We start from the raw sequence: 26,759 nt of genomic DNA, 5'->3' as shown, positions 1-26,759 counted from the left end.
TTAATATTTAGCCTGTATATGAATGAATCTCTCTTTGGTTTCTCTTAGTGTCAGACTAGAAAAGACAGATACCATCCGGTGCATTAAGTCTTGTCGACCAAATGATGTCAGCTGCCTGCTGGATCCTGTCCACACAATCTCCCACACTGTCATTTCACTGCCCACCTTCAGAGAATTTACAAGACCTGAAGGTAAGTGGTTTGTTCCTTGTTCCATTTAACAGACTGCAGCATATAAAACCTCCAGCAGAAACCCTTGCCTAAAGCCAGACTCACTGCCGGTGCAATAAATGCTTGCACAGCTCCAAATTATAGTTTACCATTCATTTAATTAAAACCTTCAATCACAGGAGTTTTAATTTTATGGAGGAAAGAAAGTCATTCTGAGCTCTAACTCATACAGCTTCCCAGTCTAAGGAAATATTGACTCTGAATTCCCATGTTCCACATCTATTCACACAACAGCCATATGCTCCATGACATTTTTTCTTCCCTTGTTTGCAGGTTTTGCTGTAGGAACAAGGTGCTAAATATACTTCTCTCATCTGTCTATGCCCTGTTGTTTGCTACTGACAGGTGACTTGTTCCAAGAATAAAAAACCTTACATGCAGACATTAATCACAAAATAAATTATATTCAGTATATGATGGTTGGCTGATTTTTGACCTATGAACAGAGTGTTGTTTGTTATAGACTAAAGGAAGGGAAATTCCAAGGACTGGGCAGAAAGTTTTTAAGACAAGAATTTCAAAAGGCACCCAACTGAGTGCTTTTTGCAGTACTGCTCCTCTGCAGTACTTGCAAGTTTTAAAGTCCTGCAGTTTCATACTCACTTTTCACTCACCTTCTTAGCTCACATAAAAACTAAAAACTTACAGATCAAGAGCCAGTTTTTGCTCCTTGCCATTTGTATGGATTTTCTGGCAATGCATCCATCAGGGGGATGTCTGCCTGCAGCCCTGCTGCTCTCAGCCCCTTACTGAGTGGCACAGGCACAGGGAGAAGGGTATGGAGGTAACAAAGGTCATTTTGGAGGGGTTTCTAAAGGCCCTAAATCCCCATTTCTGATGCACCCAAAGCCTCAGCCTTGCTGTTTCAGAAAGTTGTCCTAAATGAAAGCCAAAGCTGACTCTTCCCTTCTGCGCCAGGCAGGAGAGGAGAAAAAGACATCCCAGTCCTTGCCCAGACAGGAAGAATTTAACCACTGATGCAGAGCTGCTGTGGGTTCTGTCAGGACTGTTTCAGGCCTTGGCTGGCCCTGCTTCACAGGGAATGGAGGAATGCCCCATGGCCACTCCTGCTCCCATGCATACCCCTTCAGCTTCCCCAGGTGTACTGGCAGCAGAGCTAAGGATTTGGCCCAGGATGCTTCCCAAACCTCATTAGTCCATCCTCGTGTTTTAATAAGAAGAGATGAGACCTAGTGATCTGAGATTACTGCTGAAGCCCAGAAGATGTAAACTGTAATTCAGTGCATGGCCTCAGGTGAATTCTTACAGCTCCAAGTCTGGTTTCATCATCTGTAGAGTGAGGATAATAATGAGAGTAATAATACCTCCATCCCTCACAAGGGACTTGAAAATAGTCTCACTTTGATTTTTAAACCTAAACATCTCCTCCAGTACTCCAAAGGACCCTTGAATTTGTAATGGCAATACTTTGTGTAACTGCCTAGGGAATCAGAGTGGAGAGGTTTATCTGTTTGGTCCCTTCCTCAGCCCAGCCTCTGGATCCTTGGTGTTCTCCTCTTCGGGTACATGCTGGAAATCTGATTGGCTTCTTCTGAGCAATCTTTTGAAAAGTAAGAGTGTTTTGGCTTCAGGGCCCTTGGATGGTGGAAATAGGAGGAGAAAACAAATTTATCCAAATTCTTGCTTCCCTTAGATCTTCTGCCTTTCCATTTTAAAGGACAAACTGGGAGTGGTGAGGGAGGGTAATATCTTCCACCAACTTTGAGGACAAGTCATTTTGGATCAAATTCTGTTGGATTCTTCAGTGATGTTTTCACATACATGTCAGTGCATTCTGTGATCCTCTTTACTTGCAGAGATCATTTTTCTTCGTGCCATCACACCTACATATCCAGCCAACCAGGCAGATATCATATTTGACATTACAGAAGGAAATTTAAGAGATTCATTTGATATCATCAAACGTTACATGGATGGTATGACAGTGGGTGAGTAGTGTTTTCTGCCTGCTCTCTTCTTTCAGCTATACTGTAGGACTGGGTCAAAAAAATTAATTCAAGCCATTAATCCCTACCTTGATTTTCAAGACAGTGTTGATTTCATATTCTTCAGTCCAATATGTGTAATTTGAACTAATATCATGGATAATTTTTTATGCAGAATACTAGAGGCCTATTCTTTAATTTGAGAAGTATTTTAACTTTTTTTCAGAACTAGCTCTAACTAAAAATGCAAATGGCTTAGTTGTAAAATGATGAGGGACCTAATGTAACCAGGAGCAGTTGGCAGATGATGTTAAGGAGAAGGGCAGGAACAGATCCCAGCTGAAGAGTTGCTCTGCCCAATGGGAGCTGCCCAGGCAGTGGCAGGGGAATACACTGGAATTCTCATGCCAGGTATTAAAAAGTAGCATTTGATTGCTCTTTATTAATGTTTATTTATGAAAATAAAGGACTCCTGTTCCCAGTGAACACTTGTGCTTTGGTATGTGAACATGCAGATTCTGCTCAGGTTCATACATGTGCTTCAGCAGGACTTGTCCTGGGGAAAAGAAAAACCACTGCAGCTTTCAAAAGCCCTATTTCACGTGGTCTGAAGGTGGCACTGGTGCATTTCAGAAGCAGGATAGCACAATGTCAGCTCTGCTAAGGTTTTTTGAACTGTAGATAAAAATCCCAAGTCATTTGGTTTCTATTTCTTTCTTGATCAAACAGAAGTATACATGTGAATGCTGAGAAAAAGGGAGAGTCTGTTAAAACAGGATAAGATTACAGATTTCAGTTATTGGGGCATTTCTTTAGCAGAGTATAAATGTTATCAGATCTCACAGGAGTTACAGTAGTTTGCTTTTCGTGCCGTGTGCTTCTCTCTGTCTGAACTAAGAAAGAAGGATGTGTTTGGAAGTTTGACTGGCCAAGGTATTTGCCTGAGGGAAGGGTTTCCATTTTGAAGAGCAGGACTGTGTGTCAGTAGTATTTTACTTGGTAAACCAGATTATTTGCCTCACATTGTAAAGAGAGAAAGGATATTCTTATACACCGAGTTGAGAAGATATGATCCATGCCCAAGTATATTCCCAGCTCTGTGAAAGAATTGGGCAACTCTTTCTTCACCTCAGTTCCCCCTGTGCAACGTGGAGATGATAAAACATGCCTTCTACTGTCTTAATTAATTCTTGTGTGTAAGACTCTTAATTAATTCCTCTGTGTAAAAGTACTTTGAGATTAATGGATGGAAGCTGCAAAGAAAACTGCCTACAGCAGAATTGGAAAAGGAAAATCAAAACAACCCCCCAGCTGAAATTACCTGGAGGGGCAGAGGTTCAGGACAGCACATTGTCTGTGTGATATTAGGATTGCAAATAATTCTGCCAGCAGCAGTTCTGCTGCTCTCATCATAATATAATTTTTATTATTATTAATAATCAGAATGTTAGGTGTTTCCTTGAAAAGTTCTGGGAAGTTTTCAAGACAAATCAGATGGGATCCTAGTCCATGAGAATTCACAAAGTCCCTGTTTTAAAGAAAGGGAAGGGTTTGTGTAAGGGAGGAAAACCCCACAGGGCATAGACAGTATCAGAGAGCTTTAGTGGTTATCCCACTAAGTTACAGGGACATCAGAACTGTGTGGAACACAGCAGCTCTAGCAGACCAAATGCCCAACTAGGGCAGTAACAGAAGGGTTTTCAGGAATCTTTCTGCAATTGCAATGTTCCAGCTTGTTGCAAAAATCCATTTATGCACTTCTGGGAGAGCACACCTGGACCATCATGCTGGGTGACCACATATGCCACTGGGATCCATGCAGCATATTTTAAAATTTTTTTATACATACTTTGTAATGTCTTTTTGCTGCCTATATAGAAAAGAATAAATTAATTTTAATAATAAATCATAAATGCATTGGCAAAAGAAACAAGAAGCATGCTTCATTCTGTTGTACTATTTCAGGAGAAATTGCCAGAATATCAAACCTATTTTGTCTGCTAATGGAAATCTGATCACCAAATATCTCTTTTTTTTACAATAATAATTTTCTCTACAAGAGAAAAGATTGACAATTTCTACTGTGAGCTTTTTGTTGATTGGGTGGTTTGGCTTTTTTGTTAAAGAAAAGACACAGACTAGTTCAGAGTGTGATGAAATGCACAAGAGTAAATGGAAAAAAGCAGGAAAATAATAACTAGAATTCCTGAAAGACCTTAGTTTAATAAACCTTGACTCAATATCAGACCAGAGGAAGCTGATGAAGGGATTGAGAGAAAGGAGGGAGCCCTGGGAAAAGAGGAGAAAGGACAGGCCAGTTCCAGCCATTGTTCCTCTAAGCTGACACTGAGACTTCAGGGAGATGTTAGGGAAGCTGAGTTAGTGAGAGCTGGGATGGAGAATGGCTGATCAGGCTGGTTTGTGCTTTGCTGATGGAGAGATTGCAGCTGAGGTCATTGGAGGAGATGAATATGAAGGAGAAGTTGTGAGGTTCATAAAAGAAGAAAACAGAAGCAGAGGAAAGGACTGCCCTAGGGAATGTTACAAAAAGAAAGAACAGTCTCCCAAAATATATGTAGAAGGAGTAGGCCCAAGGGTGGGAGAAGAAAGAGGCAAGGACAGTATTGCAAAATGAGGGAAAGAAAACATATCAAACAGGAATCAATGATCAGCACTGTCAGACATGGAGGAGCCAAAAGAACTAAGAACAAACTCCAAAAGTAGCTCTGCTGACCTACAGAAAGTATCCTCCAGTGGAAGAGAAGAATGAAAGCCAGATTCCTGGAGAGGCAGTGTGTAGGCTTCATGAAATCTGATGAAAAAGAATTGTATAAATGCTGCTTCCAATATTTTTACCCTGTGATATTAAAAAAGAGATGCACATCCCCAATCCTGGGGATTTCCTGGTCCAGAAGGTGCTGGGGGACTCCTCATTTCCTGGTGTGGTTACATGCCAAGGTGGCAATGAATCTAAATGATCCTGTTAAAAACCTAACATCACTTAGCATGGGTGGGAGAAAAACAGGTCTGGTGTTTCTTTAAAGCTTTTATAGACTTTTCACTGCATTCCTCCTTTAACCAGCTGTCAGTGAAAAATGAAGAATGCATTTTCAACCTGTGCAAAAATGTCCTATCAGTGCCTAAGGTATTATCAGTTGCTATAAAACACTTTCCCCTTCAGCTATGCATTTATTTTTTAAAACAGTAATCCCACCTTGTAGTCTGGCAAACTTCAGGAAGGTTTTAAAATTTCATAATACATCTAAAAGTAGTTTTGATAGGCTGAAATCTTCCATATTGCATTTGGTCAATAACCTAAGCCTATATCCTTGCCTCTGAAGCAGAATGGTGCTGTTCTTCTGGAGAACATCCAGAGCCAATATAGGTATAAAAAGTCTCTCTGGAGTTTCAGTGGGGGATTGTGCTGGTGCTTGAATGCATTTGTACACACTGATATGTGTGTGGATGCTCTCCATTGCTCTTTTCAAGGGTTCCATTGCTGTCTCTGTCCTCAATTTCCTGCCTCTTTTACGTGGGTGACAGTTTGTGATGCTGCCTTTGAGCCACTAAAGTGTCTCAACTACTGATAGCACCATGCTGGATTGATCACTGGTCTAATTTCTGCTGTGGTATCATGATTGTTCAGTGTGTTCCAGAGTCTGGGGAGAGACTTGTCACAAATGATCAAAAAGATAAACAAAATCAGGTACAATGAGCAAGTGTGCTTGTGAAATCCCATATTAGCTGGGGCAGGAGAAGGAGACTCGAGGTCTGTCTGACTTCTGTGACCCCTGTCCTTAGCACAGGGGTAGTAGTTCTGTGTCTCATAGTGGTTCTGCATCTCCTAAGTGGTTCTGTATCTCCTAAGTGGTTCTGTATCTCATAAGTGGTTCTGTATCTCATAAGTGGTTTGGCCATTCCCAGTGTGGCAGTCTTTTTAAAGTCCTCCATGCAAATGTTTGTATGGTCTGAGAATAAATTCAGTCATTGGTCTGCAAAAGATCTGGTTCTGAGCTCTGTCCCTGGGCCCCCTGTCCACTGCCAGGCCAGTACCTTCACATTTCCCTCTGCTCCTCTCTCCTTCCCTGTTGCTCCAAACTCTTTGGGAATGAAAAATGTCTTTGGGCTGACTGGTCCTTACTATGTTTTGGTGTTCAGCAAAATGAGTTTCCCAGGTTCCTGTGGGCTTCCTGGCACAGCTGGAGCTGAAAGCAGCAGTTTACTGCAGCTGGGTTTCTGTGAGGCAGGGAGGTGTAGAGCCAGGGCATCCAGGCAAGCTCTGCTGCTTACAGGGGTGAGGAGAGAGAACACTTACCTCCCTATGTGGATGCTCTTTCTAGAAAGTAAGCAGCAATAGGAACACTTTGTTGTGATTATAATGTCATGAGTGTGAAACAACAGTGGGGTTTGGCCATACAACACTGGTGCTGCCCAGTCCTTACCAGCAAGCTCATGGAGCAGGACATAATTCAGTAGGTTTTTCAAGAGGGTTTTGCAGCTGTAGATTAAAAACCACACAGTCCCTTTCAGTATCTTTGTTCTGGTTTCATCCCTGGTTTCCTCCCTCACAAGAGGACCTCCTCAGAAAAGAGTATTTTGTGAGTTTTTCCCTGTGCCAGGTTGCCCTGTTGCAATCAGCAGCAGTGCATCGGAGATGAGGGTGCCCAGAAGCCATTTGGTAAATGGGATCCTGGATTTGCTGCCTAAACCTGCCCTTTCAGGAGGCTGCTGACTGCACTGCTCAGTAGTCAAATAGCTCAACACCCTCCCTCCCCTCCAGAAAAAAAATGAGGATGGAGAGCTCTTCTGGGGGCAAAGAAGCACCTTGAGCAGGAGGCAAATTTTCATTTCATAGCTGAGAAATGCTGAAGGTGCTTTTCTGGTGAGAATGAGTCTTGATCTCAAGGGGAACAACCTTCCTAATGCCAAATTTCACTCTAGCACATTGCAAGAGTCAGGTTAATTCAACTCTCCTCCTTGATCTATGTTCATCTCACCTCTCAGGTGCTGCAAGGTGTTACCAGTGGTACAGACCACCTTTGGTTACAGTCTCCATAAGGCTCAGCAGGCAGGTAAATTATACTGCAGCTTGGATGAAGTTTTGTGAACTGTGGTGGGAAGTATAAAACCTGACAACTTGGGAAAGAAATGGACTAGATTAGGGACAGAAAAAGCCCTTGGTTCAGGTTGCATAGCATGCATTTTCTGGTATTCATGTTAAACAGTGGGCTGAGATACTGCACAAATGGGTAAATAAAGCCAGATTTGAAGTCCACTACACCAAGAAACATACCACAGCAGTTCCTCAGAGAGATGTCTGTGGGAATCCAGCTTTCTGAGGTGCTCTGCCCCAGTTCAAAGTTGTCAAAAACCTGCCTTTATGATGATCTCCAAGTGTGAAATATTTGTGCAATTGATTAATGACTGGACGTGATACCCAGTGCTCTGCTTTAGTTGAGACAGTGGTGTTTGGTCAAAGGTTGGACTTAATGGTCTTGATAATCTTTTCCTTAATGATCTTGATAATCTTTTCCTTAATCTTTTCCTTAATAATAGTCTTAATAATTCTGTGATTCAGGTGCTTCTGCTGCTATATCCAAGTTTGTGTGTTGGTAGCAACCCTCTTACTCCTGCAGCAGCACCTACACACCCCATAAAAATAGAAAAGGAAGATAAGACCCAAGGTGTATCCTAAAGCTTTCTCAGGATGATTCATAGATACCTGGCTCACTTAGAAACAACCCTACCTTAACTTTTGTTTTTAAAGGGGAAAAATGTGGTGAAGTGAACCCTTATTTTAGCCTTTGAGAGCTGCTCAGGAATTGACACACACTAAAGTTCAGGAAGCCTCCCTGTCAGAATTCTGCAAGCAGGAGAAGCAGAGCTGTTGCCTCAAGGTGATGACTGAGCACTCTATAGGGGCTTCTGTGGCAAAGCCTCAGGGTTCAGTTCCTCTTCTTCCATGGTAAATCAAATCACAGAGCCATATCATGCTGTGTGCCTTAATTGTGGCTCTTTGCCAAGAAATGCTTTTATTATTTTGCAATAATTAATTGCCCAGGTGTGGTGGACCCAAGTCTGGCTGAATTGGAACAGTGTGATTGTGAGACAGGCAGGGTAAACATAGCCACTCTCACATGAAATAAGATATTGGGAATAAAGTAGCAAGAGGCTGATATATGTGATTTTGCACATTTTGGACAATCATTGCTGGAGTTTTTCCACCTGTTTTAGTAAATGTGTAAGGCTCTTCTAATACACAGAGCATCTCACATTCCTAAAGGTGGAAGAGGAAAGATTAAAAATATATAATGGAAACTATTTCTTAATGAGGCTACTTCATATACAGTTATTGCATTTTAGGCATGAGTGATTTCACAGCATTGTCAACAATGAAACCCATTGCCAGGTTTGGCTGGAAGGCAAACCAGACATCTAAAAGCACTTCAAGTTTGCCAAACCAAGATAAGAGCACATCTCTCTGAAGTTTTTTAGTGTCCTTAATAAAGAACACAGTATTTGTAAACTGGCCAAACCTCAGTAAAATCAAAGATATTTTTAAAAAAGTCTTTCATAATACCAAGGCTCCATATGATCCAACATGACAGATACTAGCTTTGAAAATATTTACCATTTGTTTCTGGCCAAAAAATGTGTTAATAAACACATGAAGAGGTGATGACACCTCTTTATGGTCTCTTTATTTGATGCATTTCAGCAATCAAAGATTTCTAGAGAAGCCCAAGTGTTAATGAAATTAAACTTATATGGAATTTTTGAATTCCTAATAAATTGAATCCTAAATTTCTGATCTGTTGAATAATACAGAAATATCCTTTTCTCATGCTGAAATGTAATTCCTGTACTGTAATTTCATTTTTTTTCTTTGGAGTTGAAACAAAAGGGAAAAGAGAAGAGGATTCAGTTTTAGGTAAACTTCAACTAACACTCGTACCCTGGGTGGAAATTCCAAAGGCTGTGAGTACCTGGGGAGTTTTAGATAATCATTTAAGGAGTTTTTAAAAGAGAGCTTTGCCTTTACATGGCTTAGAAATGATTCTGGTGGCCACAGAGCTTCTGCCCAGGGGAGGGATGTGAGCCAGAGGTGGTGGCTGTTGTCCCAGGCATGGCCCACCTGGTTACCCTGGTTTTCTGAGGGGTGTCTTGACATGCCCCTGGTCCTCTTTGACACTTCTCAGAGAAGCATCCAGTACTGCACTCTTGGATAATGGTTGTAGAACTTCTCCAGGGATACACACACACATGCACATATATTATTTTTATCTCCCAGGGTAATGTGCCATGCAGGCAGCACTGCACCAGCAGCCTGGGGCATTAGGAGCCCTGTTCATGCCACCAGTGCAGTTCTCACTGTGACAGTGCCCAAATCACTGCTGCTTTCTATTCCCAGCAGGAGAATGTTGTGTTCAGTGTTGTGGAGCTCTGTTGGTGCTCCAGAGGGGAATCCCCTTCTCCTGCCCACCTCTGAGCACACACTCCACCCTGTGGTCAGAGGAGTGCTTGTGTGGCAGGCTGTGGTTTTGGTTCTTCCAGGTGTTCATCCAAGGAAAGGGGTGGAGGGTATAGCAGGTCCACTATTTTTGATCAGCTTAAACCAACAGTGAAATTACCCTGAGTGTCATATTCCTTATAAAAGTGAATTTTATGTGGCCAAACTGACTTCTGAAGTATTTTATAAGCCCTTGGTTGCTCAAAAATTGAAAAACAGGCCTTTTAACAAAATAAAGACCTGGGATGTTCATGTTTGAAAAGTATGTTTTTGAAAATCTTGTCCCCAGGTACTTCAGCAAAGATTTGTATAGCCAGCCACATTCCTGGGAAGCAGTTCTCCACCAGCAGGGAAACCTTGCTAACATACAGCTCTAACTTGAGTCTCCAAAACTTTTATTTTGTGAAGTTTTCACCACCAAACTTGAATGAAGGTCTTATTCACAATGTTATGAGTGCAATATACTTCAAAGCAAGAGGAAATCTATTCTGGTACTTGTATTTTGATTAATGAGTTTTCTGAATCCTTTCACTGTAGTTATGTTTGTCAGGTGTGGCATCTTAAGGATTAATGATATCTTCAGAGCTATTTTTCTGTATATGATTTGATGCCTGAAGTGATGATTACCAAGAAATATTGCATTTTACAAAGAGCAGCCACTTATTAATAAAACATATCAGAAACTATAGAGCACCACATAGCAGGAGCCACATTGTTACTGTGACAAATAATGGAGAGAAATAGAGAAAGTTTCACACACACACAAAAGAAAATGAAAAAAAACTATTCAGCTTTTGAGAGATGGAGGAATCTCAAGTATAAATTAACTTTCTGAAGTCAGCAGACAGAAATCTGGTGGTCTGGGAAATGCCTACAGCTTGACAGCTAGATTGTTCCTTTAGGCACAGTCATGAACTGGAGAGGAGTGGAGGAAAATGATGCCTGTGAGGCTGCCTTGGTGGCAGGATAGGGCAGGAGAACTGGTGACAAAAGACATGGAGAGAGCTGAAGAATTCAATGCCTTCTTTCCTCATTCTTTACTGGTAAGACTGGCCTTCAGAAATCCTGGGGATCCAGAGCAAGAGGAAGATATGGGGCAGGAAATACTCACCCACAGTGGAGGAGGTTCAGGTTGGGGAACATTTGAACTGGGAATAACCAAGTCCATGGGTGCTGAGGGAACTGGCCAATGTCATTGTAAAGCACTCCCAAGTATCTTTAAAAGATTGTGGTGATCAAAAGCTCCCATAGAAAAAGGCAAATGTCACTGCAATCTTCAGGAAGGCCAGAAAGGATCTAGGGAAGTGCAGGCTGATCAGCCTCTCAGGGAAGGTGATGGAGCAAATCCACCTGGAAACCATTTCCAAACATCATAAGGACCACGAGGTCACTGGGAGCAGTCAGCAAGGATTTATGAAAGGAGAATCATGCCTGACCTACCTGACATCCTTCTCCAAGAAGATGGCTGGATTAATGAGAGGAGTGGATGTTGCTCATCTGGACTTTAGTAAAGCTTTCAATACCATCTCCCTCCATACCCTCACCCAAGGAAATGTAGGCTGGATGAGTGGGCAGTGAGAGAGATTGGAAAAAGGCTGAACCCCAGGCTGGTAGGGTTGGGATCAGCAGCACAGCTCACCGCCAGTCACCAGTGGTGCACCTGAGGGTCGATTTTGGGGTCACTTTTTAATCAAGGGCCTGGCCAGTGGTCAGAGGGCACCTGCACAGAGGTGAGGAACCAGAGTTGTGCTGCCAGCCAGGGGGACCTTGACAGGCTGGAGCAACAGACTGACAGGAGCCTTGGGAGGCCCAGCAGAGGCAGCTCTCACTCTTCCAGGTGCAGGACAACATTCCCTGATGTGCAGTGTTTGAGCTCTGCATTTGCAATGGTGCATTTTCACATTAGGCAATTAGGGGTTGATTGACTTCCCTGGCATAGTACAGGTCAGTGAGTACTCCAGGAGCTGTGTTGGCAGAGCAATTTATGCACTGCTAATAATTACTCTGGCACAACCTTTTGCGTAATAAACAGAAGCCTTTAGGAAAAGAATTTAATTAAACTTTAACACAAGGCTTTTTACAGAACAAAAACAAAAAAAAAAGCTATTACAGCCTAAAACATGTATTTTCTGTTTGTGACCAGGATGTAAATTATTTTTCAACCCTACTGATAAACTCTGTATATTTGTAATTAATACTGAATAAGAAATTACAAATCTTACCATGACTTCTTGTGAGTTAAGGGCTGAAAAGCCAAAAATTTGCTATGTAGTTTTAGCTTCACCCTATAGATATGTATTTACATGTTGAAGACTGAGAGAGCTTGGTGTTCAAGCCTAACCTGCAACTCCTCTGATTTGATCCAAAGAAGCATTAATTCATGTCTGGGTTTATTTTCCTCTTGCTCATTTCTGGAATGATAATATCAATTTACCTTTTATAATAATCTCTGCCATGATCATTTCCCTAGTCCTAAATTCCCTAAGTGCCTGAACATCTCTTCTGAAACTATGACAACACTCCTAAGTAACTCTGATGCAGTAGAGATGTTTACTCTTAATTCTGTAAACCTTGGCCTGCAGCATAAAGAAAAAAGCCTTCACAAGAAAAGAAAATAAAGTTATAGTCCAGGATCTCACAGTAACATGAGGAGATTGGTTTTGTATTGCTTAAATTCATAAGCAAGCTTTGCCCCTTCAAAAAGTTGTTCACCACACATTACTACCATTGTGCCAGAGTTTTGGGCTCTTTGTACAGCAAACAGCAACACAATGGCTGTAGGTTTCAGGAGGAACAAGCTCCTCTGTGATCCCCAAAGATCCATTCCTTAGAAAGTGGTAGTTACTGTTGTGTTGTGGACTATTCATGTCTGACAAGGCTGTAAAAAGGACCAGAGTATTTTCTGTGGGGAAACAGAGGCCCAGGAACAGCCAAATGCAGGACTTCAGGACATAGCCTGAGATTATTTGGAATTTAATATAAAGGCAGATGAATTACTTGAGTTTCAGCTGAGGTTAGGTTCCATCTCCACAGCTCTCATCACGTCCTCTTACACTTGAATTTTTCCCAATTGATCACCTTCCAAGTATCCATTTAAAGCACAAGGAAAATAGCTGGAGGAAAAATTATAAGGTGGGATTTTTTTGCTTGTCATTGAAATCTCTGTCATGTAGGTGTCACAAGCAGCTCATCCCAAAAGTTCCATCTGACAGCAGACAGCACCCTCTCACCATGTGACAGCACCTCCTCTTGACAATCCTTCCTGTGCTTCTTTTCAAAGGGGGAAATTTTCAATGGGTTCACAATGGTTTACAAGTGAAAGAGAGGAAATTTAGGCTGGATACACAGAAAAAATTCTTCCCTGTGAGGCTGGTGAGCCCTGGCACAGGGTACCCAGAGCAGCTGGGGCTACCCCATGCCTGGAAGTGTCCAAGGCCAGGCTGGATGGGGCTGGGAGCAACCTGGGATAGTGGAAGGTGTCCCTGCCCATGGCAGGGGAAGGAACTGAATGTACTTTAAGATCCCTTCCAACCCAACCCAACCCAACCCAACCCAACCCAACCCAACCCAACCCAACCCAACCCAACCCAACCCAACCCACTCTATGGTTCTGTGATTCTATTTCAGGATAAAGCTTTTTTAAGCTTTCACTCAGTCAGGCCTGCCATAGCCCAGGCATTGGGAAAGGGAGGGGGAAAACCAGACATGCTTGATCTCACATGGGATTTTATTTATCTAATGAGGACTAGACATTCACATGTTGCTACCAGTATTAGTTTCCAATTCATGGAAGTTAATTTTAATTGTGCATGGCCACTACAACCCCAAAATAGCCTGAATAGCAGCATGTGCTTGCTTTGAAGGAAAAGCAAACAGTGAGCTATGGTCAGACTTTGTAGCATCACAGAATCATAAAAGTTGGTAAAGATCTTTAAGCTCAAGTCCAACCATCAACTCAGCACCACCACCACATTCTCCATGAAACCATGGCATTTGTTTGACTGCCTCTGGTATTGCAAATATATATCCCATTCTTACTATTTTACATCGTTTTTACAGAGTGTTTAATTTAAAATAGGTCTTAGAATTAATAAAAATATTCATCTTGTTCTATTTAGGATCTCATGAATAAGTTAACTATAAATTAATGATGCAGAAAAGTGGATTTTCTTCTTTTCATCATTTCATGATTTCTCAGAAACTCCTTATTATACATCCCACATTTATTCAGTTCCTGGTCAGTTTTCAGCTGACCACAGATCATACAAGTAAACAATAAAAAAATCCAAACCAAATTATCCTAAATTGATTGTTTGTTCCCAGAAAAGTTGCCAAAGTAGTACTTGCCTTTAATGTGAAGGGTGAAGTGTAGCACTAGTGAAAATGGGGTAATACTGCTGGATTACCCCAACAGTAACCAACCAGACATCTCTCTGTTAACCTGCCTCCTGAGAAGAGTCACAGAAAGGACATTGTCTGCTTGTTGTGAGCACAAAAGGAATGAAAAAGGTGGTTTTTACTGTCCTTTGGTATGTGGTGACAGGAAAAAACAATACAGCTGTAACCTCATGGGGGAAGTGATGGGAAGGGGGCAAGAGGAAGAAGATCTCCTGTGCTTGTTACTTAACACAAAGCTTGAAATGTGGTTGAGGGAATTGATCCCAGTTTTGATAACTGTTTATTGTATTTCCCTGAGCGTAGCCCACAGGTTATTTGGAAGAACAGGTTTTGATTTGGCAGTAGCTGGGATTGTTTATATATACACAAATACAAATGCCTGCATATGCAGGCAAGGCAAGAGGAGTTTACTGCAGCACATCCCCTCTTCCAGCAGTCACCAGACACAGCCCCACTGTCAGCCTGACTCTTTGCCTGCTCCACTAACATTCCTCTGCTTGATTTGGGATCCTTAAAATTTTAGGATCTCTGAAGCTCTCTTTTTTGAGGAATGGGTGCAATTTATCTCTGTTCTGTGCTCCTAATGATGATACAGATTTAAATATTTGACTAGACTCAAGAATCAATCCCTGTGGAAAATCCTGTGAGCTTCACCTCTGAACCATAAAATCTAAAATGTTGCAACCTCTCTACCAATGCAAACCAGTCATTTCTTATGGCAGGATGAAAATAAGCTGCTTGTTTCTGCTTTGTTTTTTGCACACTATGATGATCTCTCCTAGAGGAACTTTCTTTAGAGGAAATGCAAATGCAGTGTGAGGAACACCATGACCCAGATCCCCTGGGAGTGTAATTGCAGCAGATTTTGTGGATAGCAGTGAAAAAAGAGGAAGAAAGGTTCTTTTAAACAGGAGTATTTTAAGGAGCTAGCATAGAAACCAGAATTAGGAGTCTGGAGGCAAGATGTGAGTGCATGACAAGGCTGGGACCTGTCAGCCAGAATGGGTTAATGTGGAAACAAAACAGCAGCTCTTCTCCTCAGCTGAAAATGGAGCTTCTTAGCAAATCCACTGCCTAATGCAGAAGTAGAAGCAGAAACCAAACACAGAGGTGAATTGTCTGAGGATCTCACATATTTCAAAAATGTAATGATATCCTAAAGAGGGACAGAAAACCCAAGGAGTTCCTGTGGCATCTAGAGAACAAGGAGCAGCTGAGGGAGCTGTGGGAGCTGAGCCTGGAGGAAAGGTTCAGGGGTAACTTCTCACTGTCCACAGCTCCCTGACAGCAGGGTGCAGCCAGGTGAGGGTCTGGCTCTGCTCCCAGGGAACAAGGACAAAGGCAAACAGCCTAAAGTAGTACCAGAGGAGGTTTAGATTAAATGTTAGGGGTAATTCCTTCACTAAAAGGGTTGTCAAGCATTTGGACAGGCTGCTCAAGGAAGTGGATGAGGCACCAACCCTGGAGGGATTTAACCAATGTGTGGATGTGACATTTGATGGCCTTGGCAGTGCTGAATTAATGGTTGGACTTGATCTTAGAGGCCTTCTCCAATCTAAACAATTGTATGATTCTCTCAGATTAAAATACTAGAAATGCTGCTGAAAGGCTTAGGAATATTAACAATATTATCCTTGCTGTCTTATTTACCCCATCTCCTCTGATAAGCAAAGCTTCTGTAAGTCAGTGGCAGATTATTGGCTGTTGCCATTGCTCTCATCTAAAAATATGTACTAAATATTTTTTAGGTTATTGTCCTCACTACACATGGTGGCATGCTTTACCTTAGAAAAAATTAAATTACAAAAATATTAAGATACAAAACATGAAGTAAAAAACAGGCGAGGAGAGTAGCTCTGTTTTAGTTGAGAGAGCTTTAGGAGCTGGCCCATGGTTCAGACCATTTCTGTGACATCCAGAAACTTGCTGCCTCTCACTCTGAGGCTGTTCACTTTCACAGACCAGCAGGTAAGGAGGATTGCCACAGATCCTGTTCACAATAAGGGTAAAGTGTGCAAGAGAAAGAAATCCTATCACTGTCTTTTAAAAGTAGGTCAGCAAATCATGAAGATACTCAAACAGATTTGGGACATGTTAACAAAGCAGCAAATCCAAGCACAGGTGAGCTCATGGAAGGCATTCTGCCTGGCCTGTGACACATGGCATTCTCTGCAGACTGAGTCTGTGTTTGGGTCACACATGATGAACCAGCAGCTCATCGGACTGGATGGAGAGTACCAACACTGTCTGTGTGCCTGCAGGCAAGACAACACAGATGCTTGAGGTTGCCTGACACATTGGCTTTAGCAGGGGGAATCTCCAGTGATCAAGGATTCACCTTGTTGTTGTTTCTTTTTCTTTTTCTTTTTCTTTTTGTTTTTGTTTTTGTTTTCTTTTTCTTTTTCTTTTTCTTTTTCTTTTTCTTGTTCTTTTGCTTTTGTTTGTGCTTTGTCTTTTTCTTTTTCTTTCTTTTCTTGTTCGTTTTTCTTCATCGTCATCTTCTTCATCTTCATCTTCTTCTTCATCTTCTTCTTCATCTTCTTCATCTTCTTCATCTTCTTCATCTTCATCTTCTTCATCTTCTTCATCTTCTTCTTCTTCATCATCTTCATCTTCTTCTTCTTCTTCTTCTTCTTCTTCTTCTTCTTCTTCTCTTCTTCTTCTTCTTCTTCTTCTTCTTCTTCTTCGTCGTCTTCGTCTTCGTCTTCGTCTTTGTCTTTGTCTTTGTCTTTGTCTTTGTCTTTGTCTTTGTCTTTGTTTTCTTCTCCAGGACTGAGTCCCATGGCAAATCTGACTGGCTCCATCCAGCTTCTTTGGATTTGGATGGGTAAAAAAGAGATCAAAAAGTGGCCACTTAATTTTTACACTCCCTGACTTCTCAGTGCATTTAAAAATCATAACCTTCCTGTTACTGTAAGGTATGGTTTTGTACTTAGTGTTCAGCTACAAACTCTGACAGCTGCCAGACCCCAAATCTGGAGCCATGAGTTTGCCAAAGGGAGAGTGAAGCAGCATGTTTATGCAAATATTGCAGTGCCTCACAAATCTGTGGAACTTCAAAACACCCAGAGTTATTACATGTGGCTTCTTCAAATCTGTCCTGGGCTAAATGCTTTTGAGATAGTGACTGATTTGTTGAGCCATGGATGTGAAGTAGATCCTAGATCTCAAGATTTTTTTTTTTTTTTTTTTTTTTTTTTTTTTTTGGTCTTTTATTTGAGTCAGCCCAAGGCACTGCTGGCCTTGTTTGGGCCTGGCAGAGCTATGCCTCCCTTGTAGGTGATGTGAAAGGTTTGAGACAGGAGAGACAGGAGAGGACCAGACACAGAAAGCATCTTGCTTGGTTTCCACCTGTGTTTGTCCTTGAGTTTGGTGAAGAAAAACAATCAGGTTTTCCATTTTAGCACTTGTCACAAAACAAAAATGCAAAGCTCTCAAGGAGTGAATCTGCCAAGAACAGCAAACCCCTCATATGAACATTTCAAGGGTTTCTCCTCTTTTTTTTTTCTTTTTTTTTTTTCATTCTACCTAATCAGAATGAATGCATCCTCACACATATGCTGTATCATCCTGTATCATCCTCATTCATTTAATGGGATAGAAAGGAAAGAGTTCCTGCAGTGGTGGTCATTTCAGGACCATCTAGAACATTGGGACAACAAACTGTAGAAATAATTATGTCTATTTAACTGTGATCTAGTTAACTATGGTCTATAACTGTGGAAATAACTGTGGAAATTGTTTCTTTCTACATTCCCTCAATGTCTTTCTTCAATACAGCTGTCAGCATGTGTGGCATTCACCTCTCAAGCCATTTTACCAGCTGGATTTTAAAACTGCAGCAGGAGAGCTGTGTGAAAAGGCACTGCCACATGGCCTGCAGTGTTTGCCCACTGCACCTTTTCCCTGCCTGTTAGCAGGGTGCATCTCAACATGAATGATATTGTTCCCAATGGCTTTGAATGCTGCATCAGTGATGTGTGAATGTTTGCCATACTGTGCCATAGCACAGCAGAGAAAACACCATTTGCAATCCCACCTCTAGAGCAGACCAAACCAGTGGAGTGGTGCAGAAAGTGTAGAATGCTATAAGAGGATTGCTAAACCAAACCAGCAGCCTTTGCTCTCTAGGGCTTGGTGGTGACTGCAGGAGCTGCTCCTGGGGTTGGTTAAGATTGCCAGCACTGAGTGATTTCAATGCTGTGCATTTCCATGGTTCTCATTTAGAGCAGTGCCTGCAATAATGTGATCTGTTGTTAGTAAAATGCTTTAAATGCTGCCCTAAAGGGAGGACAATTTCATCAAGGTTTTTCTGTTTCAATACATCATCTGCCAAGCCCAGTAATTTTTATAAGGTACAGGAGAGTAGCCAAGAAAGCTAAAGAAAATTAAAAAATAAAATATAAGTATATATATGCATGCATATAGATTGTAGGAGGCAGGATGTAAGAAGTGTATTCATCAAATATGGCAGGCAGAGTGACTGTGGTGAGAAGTTTGCAGTTTCACTGCATGCTGAAGATATTAGTAAGTGTTTGAACAGGACAGAGCTGTAATGTCATCACTGCCTTAGGAAAAGGTGCTGACAGGCTGCATAAGCAAACATTTATGTCTCCCATCAGATCTCAGGCCAGAGTGTTGGTAGGGATCAGCTGCAGGAGCTCAGGTGGGACTCTGTTATAACCCCCAGCAGGCAGGAGGAGTACATCTCAAACCATCCTTTCTTTCACTGTACATTTCCTTGTGAATCAAACAGCCTGTCAGAGCAAACTGCTGTCAGAAGGAGGTGTCTGTGGAGGGGGGTCCCCAGCAGACTCCCTGTGCCTGCTGGCTGACCTTGGCTTCACGTGATTTTGACATCTGGGGATATCCTTTTCAGCTGAGAGCACTTTGGTAGCTGCCTACTCTGTAACACCAGGCCTAGAAAATAAACAAGAAGTGAGAATATGTTTAGAACCTGATCTGGAGCCTTTGGAATCAATGGCAAAGCTTGTGTTGACTTTGCTTTGTAGGTCTGAAGCTGCATCACTGTTCTGTGTAGCCACATTTCATCAAGGCACAGACAACCCCTTGTGACCCAGATGTGCCTCCCCAGGGTCCTCTCCTGTCACTACAGGACATGAAATAAAATGACATGCAGCTTTCTAAGGCAAAAAAGAGGGTGTTTAATATTGACTCCAACATTTATAGATTTCCAAAAGTGACAGTGGATTGGAAGGTGACAGTGCCACCTCTCCAATGACGCTGGACAAACCAACAGTCTATCAAATTTCTCTTCCTCCATGAAAGAATGCAAAACAATAAGTTATTTACATAAAGTGTGTGAGAAAGTTCATTATAAGAATTTAAACGTCAGAAGGCTTGGGAAAACTGAAAAAACCAGGGTGACACTCTCCCACAGCCTACCCAGAGCCCAGGAGCCCAGTGTCAGCTTCAGTCCCTGCCTGAGCAGTGCTGGAGGAGGGCTGGTCTGGCTGCAGCACAGCCAAGGGTTCCCTTGTTCTTGCCCCACTCGTTGCCTCCTCAGTTTGACTTTGGCCCAGCTCATCCAGGAGCCAGGCTGTGATGTGGGTCCCAGCTGAACCTGGCTGGGGAGGGGGACAAGCCCTGCCTTGCCACCCTCTGAGGACCCCAGCAGTCTCCATCACTGGGGCTCCTCCATGGCAAACCAGGACTGGAGGCCTGGAAGACACAGCTTACTTCTCCCTTACTGCTTCCTTCCTTATCTGTCACTGTGATATTTTATGAAAAATCCCTGTGCCAGGATTTTTTTTCTCCTGGGAAGCTGGGAAGCTTCAGCTTCTCCCTGTTTTGCTGCTTCAAAATGTGATTGGGAGAACTGTTTACCCAGCATGTGAATTGTTTTAATTTAATGACCAATCCCAGTCCATCTGTGTCAGGACTCTGGTCAGTCATGGGTTTTTATTATCATTCTTTTCTAGCCTTCTGTCTGTCTCCTTGCTCTTTCTTTAGTATGGTTTTAGTGTATCATTTCTTGTAGTATAATACAATATCATAAAATAATAAATCAGCCTTCTGAGAGCTTGTAGTCAAATTCTCATCTCTCACCTCATCCTGGGGACCCTCAAAACACAACACTGATCAAAGGAATGGCCACCATTGATATGAGGATGACATGGGAGCAGATGCAGAGATAGCCCCCTTTCCTCATTACCCTTTGTTCCTGTTGTGTCCAGTGGGGCTCCCCATCCATGACTCAGCACACTAATGCTTTACAGATTGGTGTCATCTGATGTTCACAGGGATGCAATACAGATAGTTTCTACTGTTCCAAATGAAATGGGGTTTTTCACACGACACCAGGAATTGCATGGAGTTCCCAGGTGTGCTCAAGTACTCCTCTGAGCAATATGTGTTCTGGGTTACCCAGGGAAATATCCTTCTGCCCTGTGTAAAAGCAGTGTCACAGCATGCTTACTGAATTTATGTCTCCAAATTAAAAAAAAAAAAAATACTGATTTCAGAATATATAGGAGAGTTTCACTATTTGCAACACTTGAGTGCTCATTATAGATCCTCCAGATATTTTGACTCAAAAGTTGTATTTTATCTCTTTTGCAAGCTTTCTTGCAAGCTATTTACAAACCCAGTAGATAAAATAACCTCTCCCTGGGCTATACTGGACACCAAGAGTGGTGTAGATCCTTCAGACTTAGCTAGATCTGCTAATCTCAGCAACCCATTTATTGGAATATCTCATTTTTTGGAATATTACCAATATAGCTGGGTGGGATGTGCCTGAGCTTGTCTGGCCCTTGCTGCTGAACCAAACAGTGGCAGCTGTGGTGTTTTGACCCCACAGACACTTTTTGGCTAGCTGGATGCTGCAGCTGGGCACGTGGAGGGAAGTCCAGGCGTGCAGGAGCTCTGGTGGCTGTGGGGTGGAGCTTTCCCCCATAACAGGGTCTGCTCCTTGGGTTTCCCTCTGGCAGTGAAGCTTTAAGGTGATGGTGAAGGAAAGGAGTTTGTTCTGATGGAGGGTTTGGATCCAGAGCTTTTATTCCTGGCCCACAGGCCTCTGAATCCAGCAACAGCTCCAACAGAACTCCCTGACCATGTGGTTTGCTCACCCTTTTAGCTGGGGGAGAGGGGGAGGGAGAGGGTAGGAAGCCACCAACCAGGTACAGAGGAGGAGGTCTCAAGGGACAAAGGACACCTGGATGGCCCAGTGTGCCCTTAGGGATAAAGGGATCCTTTGAATCTGCCAATCACTCGACGCCCTTCTGGAATTCCAGGATTGACAGTCAGTGCTGGGAGGGGAAAGGAGAGGAGATTGACACACCTGGGAGGGAATTATCGGGGAGGGAGCCGAGGTTCTGAGGTAAACCCTGAAATGACATGGCAACACCCATTTCTGCCCCAACAGGTGTAGTTCGCCAGGTGAGGCCCATCATCGGGCCCTTCCATGCCATCCTGAAGCTGGAGATGAACTATGTCATGGGCGGGGTGGTGTCCCACCGCAACATCGTCAACGTCCACATCTTCGTGTCCGAGTACTGGTTCTGAGGGACACCCACAGCAAGTGCTCCAGCCTGAAACATTGCCACAAGATATTATGTCATACTCTTGTTTTTAAAACCCAATAGTGTTCGTTTTGTTTTGTTTTGTTTTTTAAATATTTGGTTTATAGTTTAAGACAAATAACAAAGTATTATGTTGATTAGACATAGGGCTGAGCAAATTAAGTGAGCCTGATGTAGTTGTTTGTATAAATATGTAGTGTGTAAAACTGCTCAGCTGCCTGGTGAAATTTAAAACTTTTCTAAATGTTTGGACAGATCTCAACTGGCTCCTGGGTCAGATAACCTGGGTGAGAGGCTGTGTAACAAAACAGATGTCAGAGTTCATTGGGGTGAGTATATGGTGTCTTTGGATGGAAGAAGTTGGATAAGGATTAATAATTTCACCTCAAATTAACTACCTTGAAGAGGATTGTCAGAGAGTGGTAAATAGGTTTGGGCCCTCTGAATGGGTCCCCAGAACTTCTAATTATTCCTGAAAAGTTCAGCCTGGATATTTAAGAAGTGCCATTCAGCTGCAGCCACCAGAGGAAGTGCAAAAGGAATTAGAAATACTTACAGACTAACAAGCTATTTCACATGTTAAAAAAATACTCCTATTTTTTTTGGTACTTATTATTTGATTGTAAGATTGTTTGATTCTAATTGAACAAGTACCTCTCATTAAAATTAATCTGTAACAGGAACACAGCATATTGCTTCAATTCCAATCTTACCAGTACTCAGCAATACATGGAAAACTCATACCTTATCTCCTGTCTGTTACAAAGCTCCATGCCTTTTTAAAATTGGTAATAAAATTAGCATGTTAAACTGTACATTTCCTATGCACCAAACTAAGGCATATGTAATTATATAATGAAAATCTCACCAATAAATGAATGTTTAATGTATTTTCTAGGCATCAAAATACTGTATCTTTTTTATAACAGAACAGAAAAGAAATAACTCCATGTTTCAGTTTGTTATGTTTGTTAAGATATGAGGAAATAAAGAAGGTCAGATGGGAAATACTCCAAAGTATGCCATGGTTTCTGATTACCAGGGAAATGATATGATACAGCTTTTGTAAGCAAATTCATCATATCCATATTCCCACTCAAACCAGACCCCCTTGGTCATTGGCACTAAGCATGGAAGAGGCTGCTGTGAGAAGCTCTGGCTGTCCCATCCCTGGAAGGGCCCAAGTTCAGGCTGGATGGGGCTGGGAGCAACCTGGGATAGTGAAAGGTGTCCCTGCCCATGGCAGGGGTTGGCACTGGATGAACTTTAAGGTCAGTGTGATCCTGCCACCTTTACTTTTTAAATGTGTGTTTGTGGTCTGGGTGTATTTGGGAGGGTGTTATTGATGCAGAAAATAGCAGGTGCCAGCTGTGGCAGAAAACAAGAGTGTGGGCTCTGAGGGATGTTTCTGTGAGCATCAGCCTCTAGCAGCCCTCTTGCTGTGTTTCAGCAGCTTGCAGTTAGTGTTACAGAAATGGCTTTTACAGGGATGCTGACACATGACTTTTCAATATTCTGTGGTGGTGTTAAGCCACATTGTGTAGGAAAATTGTATTTATGTTTGTATTCATGTGCTGGGCAGGGATGGAGATGTTCATGCCATGCCCACATTGCCTTTTTCTTATTCATCTGAGCTTGACAACTCATCCCAAGTCTCACTCTTGACACCTCAGCACCTCATGGTGCTCTCATCACCTTGGACAGGTTTTCCCAGCTAGGTGGGCTTTCCCAGAGGTGAAATAAAACATCAGTTCCCTTTTCCACTGACTGTGTGATCTGCAGGTCTGGCTTTGGTACTGCTTGGATGGAAGGTGAGTCACCCCATTTAAATTAAAAACCAATAAATCAAATGGAAGGTGATGCCTTTTTCATCCTGGAAATGAAACTCAAGATAGTTTTAGTACAGGAGGTAACATAAGAGTGGATGTTTATTGGAGCTCTAGGAGCAGTGTTGGAAGAATGTCCACAAGAGTCCACTCCCACAGGGGTGCATACATTTTTAGAGGATTTAGGAAATTAGCATAATTGATAAAAAGCACCAATGAGGAGGACCAGTGGTGATGCAATTCCCCCCAAGTCAAGCCCCTTCTCCTGGAGCTCCACCCCTCCCCTTGGTACTAGCTGTGTTTTATTTATGAAAATGTGTCTCAAAGAGCTGTTTTCAGCCTTGGTACCCAGCAAAAACCAAGACAGGATGGAGACCTTGTACCCCCAGGGCTTGGGGCTCTGGAATTTGTTTTGTGTTCCTGCCTAGGGAAAGGGCAGGGAAAACTACTGGGAAAACAAGCTACACATGCAATAATAACCTACAGAGCTCCAAATGAATGTGTAAAGAACACAAAGAATATATAAAAGAAAAAAAAAGGTAAAAAAAATAGACATCAAAGGAAAGCAGCTGTGGTGTATCACACCATAGGGGATGGGTATCTTGGCCTGGCCATGCTCACAGAGCAATATTTCAGTTTCATCCCCAAGATGGTGATTAATATAAACCCCAAGGTCTTTTTTTTTTGTCATTAGCTGATGGTTCTCACATGAGTGAGATCTGGTGCAGGTGATGGTGGGGGGGAGAGCTAATAAAAGATTTTGGGTTCCTCCACTCAGACAAAGCCAAAACCAACTTTATCTGAACCCAGCCCATGAGTGACCTTGGACCTGATGAGAACAACCACCCCTGACTCTGGATGTGAGGTAAGTTAAATTGCACGTTGCCCAGTTGTTCTAATACTGCCAACATTTGAGAATAAATTGTAATAACAATAAAAAAGCACTACTGTAATGGACACCATCATAAGTAACTACTGTTTAGGTTTTGAAAATTACAAATATGTGTTTTACTAAGGCTAGCCAGAAAGTACCAAATGGTGCTTGAACTGTGGCCAGCTGTCTAGAAACTAGAAATTAGAAAAAAAATGGGGTTTTTCTCTTCCAAAGTGGAAAAATTGTGTACATTTGTACCTATTGATCTGGTGATCATTTGTCCAGCTCTACCAGGAAGCACCAGATTTTCTGTGGTATTGAGAGGATGAAGTAGTTTGTAAAACAGCTGCCAAAACCTTGAAGATAAATGGACTGTCAAGCTTTCAACCTATGATGCACTTTACATCTAACAGATCAGGGATCTCATTTGCAGCCACTAAATCTCCTACTTTTTTTTTTTATCAGGCCCCATCAGTTAACAAGTCATGGTAAACTTTGCTTTCTTTAGTAGCAGTGAGTTTCATTTTGTCTTGAATTACATGCATTGATTGATTTTAGTGCTGTTTCTTCAACTCATACAAGCAACTTGATTTTTTCCAAATCATTGTAGAAGAATCCACAAGGTAGAAGAATCTCTGGCTACTGAGCTCTCTAAATGTTTATGATCACAATTCTTTTTTACCTCTCCCCTGAGTAAGATTTACACCTGACCCCTTATTCCACTTCCCTCTCCTGAAGTTTCTCAAATGGGGAACACCTGGGAACATGGAAGGAGTGTTTCAGCTGCAGATGGCTGTGACAGTCAAAGAGAAATGAGATGTTCTGTGCTGTGGAGCTGCTGCTTCTGTGTCAGAGACCAGAGAAGGTGGTCATGGGGGTGGGATGGGCAGGAGGATATCTGTTAGCAAGCAGGAAGGGAGCACTAATGCAGTCTGAGAACTTGTGGGCTTCCCTGAGCTCCTCCCAGGCAGAGGTTACACCGAAATCACTGGTGGCTGAGGCTTGCCTTTGGTTTTGATGACTGGCCAAGGGCAGTTATCTGATAGGTGTGGGTGGCTACAAGATAGCTCCTGTTGAAGGGCACTGAGAAAATGAGCTGCTGCTTTTTTCCCCTAAAGCCACAAGGTTTCCCAGATCTGCAGATGCACTTCTTACTGGGACGGGGTCAGAAAGCCACTGAAGCAGAGTTCCATGGACAGGGGGCTTACCTGGGCACAAGGACTCTGACCAGGCACACACAGTCAGCTGAGGCAGGATCTGGAATCCCCCTCTTCAGCAGTGGTGCTGGAATAGAGGCTGCCTCTGCAGGAGCCTTTCTGTTGGGAGAGAAATGGGAGAAAGCAGCTCTGTGAGCTCAGCAGAGCCTCTCCAGTGTCTCTGCAGCAGAGCTCAGCCTCCCATCCTCTGGACTCCCATCCCCTCTGGCACAGGGAGGCAGGGGTTTGGTGGGAGGGACTGGGACCCACCTGGTCCATCCTTCCATCCACAGAGGTTCAGTATGACCAGGTGAAAGGGAGAGGCCGTGGTGCTGGACTGGTGGCTGTGTGCTGGGTGTCCAGCAGCCTGAGTGCAGCCCTGGGAGCCCATGGAGGGGAGGAATGCCCTGGAGCTGGGCTTCCAGGGGCTCCTTGTGCCTCTCCTCTCCCACAGCACGGGCTCCTCACTGGGCTCAGAGTACCCAGCCTGCCTTCCCACCCTGCTGAGACAGGGCTGGGTGGTGTCTCTGGGGCCAGCCAAGGAGGTCCAGGGCCTGGGGGCTCCAAACTGATCTAAAGCAGAGCCATCCACTTACTCTCTGCAGCTGCACTGGGGGCAGGACACCTTGGCTTTCATTTCATCTTCTGGCAATGACATTAAAAGCCTGAATTGATGTCCATTGAAGTTAATGAAGAGCTCCTGATTTATCAGGGACACAGCATTTCAAAGAGACCTTGAACAAGTGTTTTACTTCTTCATCTTTTTATCCATTCCTTCTGTGTATGGAGATTATGTAGATAGATATCTGAAAAACCCACATTCTGATATTTTGTAAATAAAAGCCAGTTGTACTGAACCCTTGGGTGGCAGACTCTTTGAGAGAGTGTGGAAATGTTATTAAATGGTTTGTCTTTAATATGGATCTTTAGCTGTATAAAAATGTTAAGAGAGGTTTTGGAAGTGTTTTAAATTCATAACCCAGAAACTTGGCAGAAAGAGTGGAAAGGTCTGGGACCACTGCAAGGTGGCAATAGTTACTGGGGAGGTCAAAAGGGAAAATGCCTTCAGCAGAGAGCACAGCTCTGCCCCCAGGTTGCAGGGGGATGCTCACTGGGTGGCTTCCATTGGCTCTTGCTGTGGAATATCCTGAGCTGGGAGGATCCTGCAGAGTGAGTCCAAGGGCTCAGTACCCTGAAATGCTCCCACCTACAGCTCTTGGTCCTTGGGTCCTTTC

At 42.8% G+C, this 26,759-nt stretch overlaps 1 protein-coding gene across 4 annotated transcripts in view; it reads left to right on the top strand.

Annotated features, from left to right (window-relative positions):
* The window catches only part of FBLN1 (fibulin 1), an 83,210-nt gene extending 60,571 nt beyond the window's left edge, over window positions 1-22,639 (top strand). For all 4 annotated transcript variants that reach the window (XM_050984763.1, XM_050984771.1, XM_050984775.1 and 1 more), the window contains 3 exons: window positions 49-191; window positions 2,048-2,179; window positions 21,472-22,639. In XM_050984763.1, coding sequence (XP_050840720.1) covers window positions 49-191; window positions 2,048-2,179; window positions 21,472-21,611 — 415 coding nt within the window. In that variant the 3' untranslated portion in view covers window positions 21,612-22,639. The remainder of the gene's footprint in view (window positions 1-48; window positions 192-2,047; window positions 2,180-21,471) is intronic.
* The last annotated feature ends 4,120 nt before the right edge of the window (window positions 22,640-26,759 follow it).

This window comes from Serinus canaria, chromosome 1A, assembly GCF_022539315.1.
Source record: "Serinus canaria isolate serCan28SL12 chromosome 1A, serCan2020, whole genome shotgun sequence".
Taxonomy (NCBI): Eukaryota; Metazoa; Chordata; class Aves; order Passeriformes; family Fringillidae; genus Serinus; species Serinus canaria.
Note: the sequence above shows the minus strand (reverse complement) of the source record. Positions and strands in the feature narration are given on the sequence as shown.